General features: G+C 37.9%; 1 protein-coding gene across 3 annotated transcripts; it reads left to right on the top strand.

Annotated features, from left to right (window-relative positions):
* Positions 1–205: 205 nt before the first annotated feature.
* Positions 206–7366, top strand: LOC111790468 (protein argonaute 10). Of its 3 annotated transcripts, none has more exons than XM_087122463.1 (22): positions 206–505; positions 1457–2096; positions 2388–2596; positions 2797–2946; positions 3044–3177; positions 3276–3385; positions 3466–3572; positions 3658–3796; positions 3922–4038; positions 4250–4357; positions 4455–4526; positions 4605–4727; positions 4809–4968; positions 5055–5176; positions 5369–5506; positions 5597–5739; positions 5840–5902; positions 6016–6079; positions 6147–6282; positions 6386–6459; positions 6555–6681; positions 6769–6950. In XM_087122463.1, exons 2-22 carry the CDS (start codon positions 1620–1622, stop codon positions 6810–6812), a joined length of 2817 nt encoding a protein of 938 aa, XP_086978589.1. In that variant the 5' UTR covers positions 206–505; positions 1457–1619; the 3' UTR covers positions 6813–6950. The 3 variants fall into 3 exon arrangements, with proteins under 3 accessions (XP_086978589.1, XP_023527142.2, XP_086978588.1); XM_023671374.2 differs by having other exon boundaries at positions 215–505; positions 6786–7366; XM_087122462.1 differs by lacking the exon at positions 206–505 and adding an exon at positions 634–896 and having other exon boundaries at positions 6786–7366.
* The last annotated feature ends 2136 nt before the right edge of the window (positions 7367–9502 follow it).

Below are 9502 nucleotides of genomic sequence, written 5' to 3'. Positions count from 1 at the left end.
AGAAGGAGAGAGAAGAGGAAGCAGAGCAGGAGAGAGGACTGCAAGTTCGAATTATTCTTCTTCTGTGTATGATTGCTTTTATAAATACTCAGTAGTCTCTTTTGGACTCTCTCTTTCTCTCTCTAATGCCCTTTAATTTATGGTATGTGGTACGTCCCCGAGGCTGCGCGATCAGAACAGAACCGAATTGGAGGATAGAGAAACAGAGTAATTTTTTTTTAAGGGAAAGAGAAAGGATGGATGGTGTGGGGGGGCAGGGGCCTCTTAACCCTTTTACACGTGATAAAGAAAACACCAAAAGCCTCCTTGCATGCGTGTATAAAGCTTCTTCTTCATCATCATCTCTCTTTCTCCACGCCCTTTCTCTTCTTCTTCTTCTTCTTCTTCTTCTTCTTTCACATTAACCCCATTTCCCTCTGTTTTTCTGTCTTGTTTTTGGGTTCTTCGACTTTTGAAACCTCGCTGCTTGATTGGATTTGAGTGGATTGGATTGGATTGATGTTGGGTGAGTTTTTTTTTAGTGTTTTTGTGTTCTGAAATTCTGGGTTTCTTCCTCTTCTTCACTGGTTCTTCTCGCGGGCATTGAATGGGGCCTGCCCTTTTTTACATCATTAAATCTTTGGGTATCGGATGGATAGTGATTTTACTACCCTTTTCAATGTTTATTCCTTGTCTTTGGATTTGTTCTTGATTTTTTGTTTTCTTCTGGATGTTTGTATTCTGTCTCTGCCACTTCCCCGACTTCCATATCTTCCTCTTCCTTTTAATACCATTTCGTGTTTCTTTTATATATACTCCTCTTGCGTTTGTATCTGCTTGGGTTTACTCATCATCCCCATCGAGATTTTCGTTTCTAATAGACAGACAGGACTATGGAAACTGGGTTTGTCTTATGGGTATTCCCGCTCTGGGTTTCCACACGGTTTATTTTTCTGGGTTTATTTTTTGTCTTGCCTTAATGGAAATTTCGTTCCAGGTTTGGACGCTGGGCTTCCAAACAAGATCTGGGTTTTGAAATTTCGTTTACATTTTTTGAACTCTTCTCCTTGCATTTAGGATGGGGTTTTTTCTGGGTGTGTTTAAAATGAAACGTTTGTTTGGTTGAATTGCTTTGAACATGTTTTCTTCAGGGATATATATATATATATATATATATATATATATATATATATATATATATATATATATATATATATATATATATATATATATGCTGAAACAATGGTTTTACAATTTGGGGGGTTTTGTTTTTTAATCAAAGGAATAGTAATCCTTGAAAATGTAGAAGAAACGGCCAAAGTTTTATCCCGCTTTCAACTTTACTTTGCGTATGAAACAATGAATGTATTTCTCTGTATCATTGTCTCTGTTGTTTTAACCTTTTGAAGAATTTTTCGTCATATTTTTGCTGACATGCAATTTTCCTCTTCTGGGTTCTTTTTTTTCCCCTCCGCAGTGGGATGACGTCTTCAATCCGTGAAGAAGAGGGAAGATGAGTTCATAGTAAACGTGACTGTGAAGAAACTTCATGTTCACCATTTCGTGAAGCTTTTAGCTCATTCTAAACGAGTTCTTGTGACATTGCGAGTGGATTTTTCAGACGGTAAAAGAAACCCACCATGCCAGTACGGCAAATGAAAGAGAGCTCCGAGCAGCATCTTGTAATCAAAACCCACTTGCAGAACTCTGTTCAAAAACCTCAAAAATCAACCCAAAATGGCAAAGGCCCGCCGAATCTGGAACATCAAACCATCAAATGTCGAAACCCATCTTCTCCTCCGAGCAAAAACAGAGGCAGGAGAAGAAGCAGAGGCGGCCGGAAATCCGATCAGGGGGAAGTTTACATGAGACCCAGTTCTCGGCCCTGCACAGTGGCGCGTAAACCAGATGAACCGGAATTTAACGCCGGAGCTCTGGTGGCAAGTACTAATCCAAATGGTGGTAACATTTGTGGAATGGAAATGGGTTATCGAAATTCAAGCAAGTCCTTGAGTTTTGCCCCAAGGCCTGGATTCGGACAAGTTGGGACAAAATGTATTGTGAAAGCAAACCATTTCTTTGCAGAGTTACCAGACAAAGATTTGAATCAATATGATGTAAGCAAACGATGAGCTTAACAGTGTTTATCTTCCCCTCTGCGTTCTAGTTCCATGTGCTTACAGCAGCAGACATATGTTTTATTTGTTCCTTAACAACTGGGGAGGGGGGGCTATTTGCTGTTGTATCGCAGATGAAAATGAATTATTTTCTCTTTTCGTCATGTCCTTTTCTCAACGTAAATAGCTTCATTTTTGTTCTTTTTGTCTGCTTGACTTGTTACTTTTCTTCCCCTTTTTCATTTATTTATTGATTTTTGTTTTCCCGCCGTTGGGTGTGGGGTTCTACAGGTCACAATTACTCCTGAAGTGGCATCAAGAACTGTGAACAGAGCCATCATGGCTGAATTGGTGAGATTATACAGAGACTCTGAGCTGGGAGAAAGATTACCAGCTTATGATGGCAGAAAGAGTCTGTATACAGCTGGTGAGCTTCCTTTTGTATGGAAAGAGTTTAACATCAAGCTTGTGGATGAAGAAGATGGAGTCAGTGGTCCCAAGTAAGAATTTACGCTTCTAACACTGCCTTTGTTTTTTCTCTGCTCCCTCTTCAATTTCATTACTTTTACTTCCTGTCTTGTCAATTTCTTGTATTGTATCTCTTCATTATCAAACTTATCCAACCTAAAGCTTTCAACTTATGGGCTTTGTTTTCATCTCATTCAACTAATACAATTGTGAACTTTAAACAAAAATTCAGGAGGGAGAGGGAATATAAAGTGATTCTTAGGTTTGTTGCTCGTGCAAATTTACACCATTTGGGTCAGTTTCTGGCGGGTAAGCGTGCCGATGCTCCACAAGAAGCTCTTCAAATACTGGATATTGTATTGAGAGAGTTGTCATCCAAAAGGTTCAAAATCGATCGTGTTTATTTGTTATGATTTTCGTATAACGACATGCTCATACTTGAAGTTCTGTTTTGCTCATCGTAGTTGTATGTCGTGTAGGTACTGTCCTATAGGGAGATCCTTCTTTTCTCCTGATATTAGATCACCTCAGCGGCTCGGTGATGGGCTAGAGTCATGGTGTGGGTTTTACCAAAGTATAAGACCCACTCAAATGGGACTGTCTCTGAATATTGGTACATAAAAACTTACTGTTAAAGCTTTGCACTGCGATTTTTACCTATTTTACTTTAAGAGATTTATCTTAGTATTCTTTTCATTCTTTTGTTAATAGATATGGCTTCAGCTGCATTCATTGAGCCTCTCCCTGTCCTTGAGTTTGTTGCTCAGCTACTAGGGAAAGATGTATTGTCTCGGCCATTGTCTGACGCTGATCGAGTAAAGGTGCGTATCTTTATCTAATTGTGTGATTTTCCTGTCTCATCGTCGTTCTTGAGTGTAATTTAACTTGGAACACAAAACAGATTAAAAAGGCTCTTAGGGGGGTGAAAGTTGAAGTAACACACCGGGGAAATGTAAGGCGGAAATATCGAGTTTCGGGTCTGACTTCACAACCTACACGAGAATTAGTGTAAGCTTGAAAATTTGTAAATATGTGCTTGCAATATCTACCTGTTGTTCATGTGTGCATTGCTAATGATACACTCCTTTGTCAGATTTCCTGTTGATGACAACTCAACCATGAAATCAGTTGTTGAATACTTCCAAGAGATGTATGGCTTCACCATTCAACACGCACATCTCCCTTGCCTTCAAGTAGGAAACCAGAAGAAGGCGAATTACTTGCCAATGGAGGTACTTTTTAATCCTTCCCCTGTTATGATTATAGTAAAAATCATTCTAGGCCTTATTGAATCCCTCAAAATGACATTTAAACACTGAAGTTCGGGTCAAATCTTGTTGAACACTTGCGTTTGCAGGCCTGCAAAATTGTTGGGGGGCAAAGATATACAAAGAGATTGAATGAGAAGCAAATAACTGCACTTCTAAAAGTCACATGTCAAAGACCGAGGGATCGAGAAAATGACATTTTGCAGGTATTATTCGAATCTTTTTGAGAGCTAGTAACTTGAATTTTATTGTTGGCTATTACTATAAAACGGTCTAGTGATTGATGTCTGAAGGAAAGCATGTCCATTAGGTAGTTTACACAAAGTATATTGCAATAAATTCGTTACATTATGTCTTGGATCTTTATCTGATTGTCGGAATAACAGTTTCTTGTCTTGTCCCTTCAAACTTTGGTAGACTGTTCAACATAATGCTTATGATATGGATCCTTATGCCAAGGAGTTCGGGATTAAAATCAGTGAAAAGCTGGCTTCTGTTGAAGCTAGAATCCTCCCTCCTCCCTGGGTATGCATTTCCCCTTCAAATTCCATGTTATTCACTAAGTTAATGAATAGTCTTGTCTTGCTTACCCTGACATCAATTTCACGATGAACCCATGCAGCTCAAATATCATGATACTGGAAAAGAGAAGGATTGCTTGCCTCAAGTTGGTCAATGGAATATGATGAACAAGGTATGGCCTTATTAGATATATCTCAGTTCATTAATTTACTTGAACACCAGCTTATTATATGAGTTTGTTTTAATGCAGAAAATGATTAACGGAATGACTGTTAATCGGTGGGCGTGCATCAACTTCTCTAGGAGTGTACAAGAAAGTGTTGCTCGTGGGTTTTGTTCCGAACTTGCTCAAATGTGTCAAGTGTCTGGAATGGTATATTGGCGCTGGTTCATTCTTGATTCTTCAAGATTAAGATGTTTTATTTCATTGACTCACAATGTGATTATATTATAGGAATTCAATCCAGAACCTGTTATTCCAATATACAATGCCAGGCCAGACCAGGTAGAGAAAGCTTTGAAGCATGTTTATCATGCCTCCATGAACAAGACTAAAGGGAAAGAGTTAGAGCTTTTATTAGCTATTTTACCTGACAATAACGGGTCACTTTACGGTGAGCTGTGATACCCTTATTTTTCTAATAAATCGATCAGAAAATGAAGTAGACCGTCCGTAGTGATATTTTTCTCTGATTTGTAGGTGACCTTAAGCGAATTTGTGAAACCGATCTTGGTTTAATATCACAATGCTGTCTTACGAAACACGTTTTCAAGATTAGTAAGCAGTACCTTGCTAATGTGTCACTGAAGATCAATGTCAAGGTATGATTCTGCTCCATAATCTTGCACAAATAAGTCTTATCTTATCCATCTTTTGGATGAAAGTGGAACCGACACTCCTGTAATATTGGGGAACTGCTCGTCTGGTCTGAAGGACTCGATCGCGCTTTACTTGTCCAATAACGAAAACCATCCAATCACTTCGGATTCTAACGTATGCTGTTTGCTTTCCAGATGGGTGGTCGAAACACTGTTCTTCTAGATGCTATCAGCTGCAGGATACCGCTTGTGAGTGACATACCAACAATAATATTTGGAGCCGACGTGACCCATCCAGAGAACGGCGAAGATTCCAGCCCTTCAATAGCTGCTGTACAGTCTCCTAGTTACTGATAAAATCGAACTCGTTTTCATTCCACATTTCTGGTTGTGTTACTAATGGAATTTGAATCCAATGGGCAGGTAGTAGCCTCCCAGGATTGGCCTGAAGTGACTAAATATGCTGGACTAGTATGTGCTCAGGCTCATAGACAAGAACTTATACAAGATTTGTACAAAACTTGGCAGGATCCTGTCCGTGGTACTGTCAGTGGTGGCATGATCAGGTGAGATCTTGTTCGTTCTAGATTATGTTAACTTATACATCGAGCGTAAACTCTTCGTCGAGTCGAATATTAACGTATACAGTGCCGATTGTTGTCACAGGGATCTTCTGGTTTCCTTTAGGAAAGCAACAGGGCAGAAGCCTCTCAGAATAATATTTTACAGGTAACCACTTCCATCTTTCATGTAATTTTGACGGCATGGATACCTAAATTAGTGTTTTGCTTCCATTTGTACCCATTATTTGTGAAGTTTACACATGCTAGATGTCTTTCCAGGGATGGCGTAAGTGAAGGACAATTCTACCAAGTATTACTTTATGAGTTGGATGCAATCAGGAAGGTAAGAGTTGATGAATTCTCAGCCTCTTTGTTTTTGTTTCTGACCATGTTTTTAATAATTTGTATAGGCATGCGCTTCTTTAGAACCGAATTACCAACCACCCGTAACGTTCATTGTCGTTCAAAAACGACACCACACACGATTGTTTGCCAACAACTATCGGGATAGAAGTAGCACAGACAAGAGTGGGAACATTTTACCTGGTACTGTTCTATCCGTGTTACTCGATCACTTATCCTGTCTCTGATGTGGGAGTTGAGTTGTTAATCTCGTAGTTTCGTTTCTTCGTTTTTCATCGTGTTTCAGGCACCGTAGTTGACTCCAAAATATGTCACCCAACAGAATTTGATTTCTATCTCTGTAGCCATGCTGGAATTCAGGTATTGACCTCGTCCCTCCTGGTATTTTGAATTGAACTATTAGTTCATAGTCTTGATTCAGACAAAGCTCATTTTGTTCTTTCATTTTGTTGCAGGGGACAAGTCGGCCAGCACATTATCATGTTCTTTGGGATGAAAACAATTTTACTCCTGATGGAATTCAGTCATTAACGAACAATCTTTGCTACACGTATGCAAGGTGTACACGTTCGGTTTCTGTTGGTAAGCCAGCTTTATTTTATTAGTTTTTCTGTTCATGATTTCGACTCAGATTTTATCAATACATATTCGATGTTCTGAAGTTGCTAGTTTTGGCATTCATACAGTTCCTCCAGCATACTATGCACATTTAGCTGCATTCCGAGCTCGATTCTACATGGAGCCAGAGATGCAGGAGAATGGCTCAGCTGGTCGTTCTTCCAAGAGCACACGCGCTACTGGAGAGACTGGGGTTCGACCTTTGCCAGCTCTGAAGGAAAATGTGAAAAGAGTAATGTTTTACTGCTAGAAATCGGAACCAGCAACAAAGGAGAGGGTCGTATTCAGAGCTCGAGCTATGACGGGAAAACTTGACTCTTCCTGTTGCTCTGCATTATGTTCCTTTGTAAATGAATCATCATCATCATCAATGTGTGGGTTCACATGTGTTACAAATATAGGTTGATGATTTTAGTTGTGGAGTAAATGTAGAGTTGGTTAGTTGGTGAAGAGTTTTACTTGGGTTTAGTGCTGCACTAAGTGTCAAAATCAAGCCATAGATGTGACAGGTTCTCTTCTCACCCACATTTGTAAAGAGCTGTTTTTTTTCCATAATGAATCAGTATACATGTGTTAGAAATTTCTGTCTCACAAACTTGGCTGAGTGCCCGAATTATACCCTCGATGTGTAAACATAAACCGTTCAACACTTCCGGCTAAAAGTTGAGCTCTACGGTCGCAATCCCGTCATCAACTTTTAGACAGCTAACCTGTCTAGACGGCCACATCTACTCCTTATTTTTGCTTTGAGATCTCTTCAAGAACTTAACGTTGTCTGGGACTGCCGTCAGGAACAACGATTTTTCTCTGATTTCCAAGTGTTTGTTGACATGGAACTTCGTTCAACTGCTGGACATGGTCAAGATTTTCCAAATACTTTGAACTCATTACAGTCACTAGCTAATAAATATTGTTTTTTTTGTTGTTTTCGTTGAGATTTTCTTTTGAATTTTTCCTCGAGCTTTTTACTACGTTTTAAAATTTTTGAGGGGAAGCTTAAATAAGATAATATCTGCCAGCGGTAGCGGTGGACTTGAGCTGTTACAATTGATATCAAACCAGATGCTGGCGATGTGTCAGTGAGGTGGCGATGTGTCAGTGAGGAAGCTGAGGCTTGAAGGGGGGCGGACACAAGACGGTGTACTAGCAAAGACGCTGGGACCTGAAATGAGGTGGATTTGGAGAGGAGGGTCCCACATAGATTGGAGAAGGAAACGAGTACTAGCGAAGATGTTGGGCTCTGAGGGGGTGGATTGTGAGATCCCACCTCAATTGGGGAGGAGAATTTGACACTGTTTATAAAGGTGTGGAAACCTCTCCCTAAAAAACACGTTTTAAAAACATTGAGAGAGTTTAAAAGGAAAAGTAAAAAAAGAAATAACATTTGCTTGCGGTGGACTTGTACTATTATAATGAAGTAATTATAACACCATTCACACTCACCCACAAGTTAGCCTATTCAAACAAAAAGTTATCACTGCTATACCTAGTTTGTATTGCAATTACCCACACTTTCGAAATAATAATTATAGAAAACTTGATAAGAGAAAATGTTATGATAAGTGATATGAACCGAATATGATTGGATAGAAGATAATTTAGAATTAAATGGTTACATATTTTGGATAGAAGATAATTTAGAATTAAATGGTTACATATATCCTTTAGAATTATAATGTTTCAATGTATATTAAGATTTTTTATTTACTTTTTACATTTTACATAATAATTATTCTGAAGCCGGTTAAGATTTTATAAGCTGTCTTCTTTAGGTAGTTTTATTTTATTTTATTATTATTATTATTATTTTTAAATCTCAATCAAATCTCAATTTCAAAAATGCTTTCTTGCCTAAATAATTCAAACCTTTGGGTGATTTTAAGTAATTCAAACCTTTGAGTGATTTCTTATCGCTGGATTTACTTAGAGGCAATTCAAACATTTGGGTGATTTCTTATCGTTGGATTTACTTAGATCTAGAAGTCTTATTCTCATTAAGGTTGTTATATCAATATATCAAATTTCCAACCGTTGCATTGATTAGACAGTTTTAACATTTGTGAATTAGGAGCTTACCTATCCTAGGAGCTTACATATCCAAAGCGTTTACGAGGACTCTTATATTTAAGAGACTAGAGTTACAATATCAATAAGTCCAATAAATGGTGCAAGTCTACAGGTTTTCAAATTCATGACAAGAAAGCTAAAGAGAGGAAACTTCTTATGGGAAAAATTAATCATAAACTAACATTTGATATTGACTTTAAGACTTATTAAAGGTATTAAGTACTATTTGGACTCTACTTAAACCAAACTTAAATCAGCTAGTGGAATTCAGGAATTAAAACAAATTATTTATAGACGCATTCATAAATTCATAAGTTGTAGTATTTGGTATTAATCTTCAACATATTATAAAATATCATGCACACTTTTAGATATCATATATATATACACAGGATGATATATTATACCTTATTCAAGGAATATGAAATACATATATTTTCTTAATTTTTATCAACTTTTTTTGGTTTCAGTCTTTTTTTTTTCTAAAAATGTGTATGATATTTGATATTTTCATGGACACTTAATGAAGAGGTAGTATATATGGACTCGTCACCACCAACACGATCAAGAGCACATAACTTCAGTTTGCTTGAACTTTTTAACTCCTCTAGAAAGTCCATCTTAATTGTACACAATGAAAATGTGAGTTTCCTAAACTCACGATTTTCAAGTGAGAATTGACTTTCATAGCTGATTCAATATGTCTATTCATTTTGTG

Source organism: Cucurbita pepo, chromosome 3 (genome assembly GCF_057944985.1).
Source record: "Cucurbita pepo subsp. pepo isolate OVF chromosome 3, ASM5794498v1, whole genome shotgun sequence".
NCBI classification, from domain to species: Eukaryota; Viridiplantae; Streptophyta; class Magnoliopsida; order Cucurbitales; family Cucurbitaceae; genus Cucurbita; species Cucurbita pepo.
Note: the sequence above shows the minus strand (reverse complement) of the source record. Positions and strands in the feature narration are given on the sequence as shown.

Coding starts and splice junctions, on each gene's coding strand:
- LOC111790468 (XM_023671374.2), top strand. CDS start 1,620: ATGCCAGTACGGCAAATGAAAGAGAGCTCCGAGCAGCATCTTGTAATC. Junction 4,527..4,604: donor AATGGAATATGATGAACAAG/GTATGGCCTTAT, acceptor GTTTTAATGCAG/AAAATGATTAACGGAATGAC. Junction 4,728..4,808: donor TGTGTCAAGTGTCTGGAATG/GTATATTGGCGC, acceptor ATTATATTATAG/GAATTCAATCCAGAACCTGT.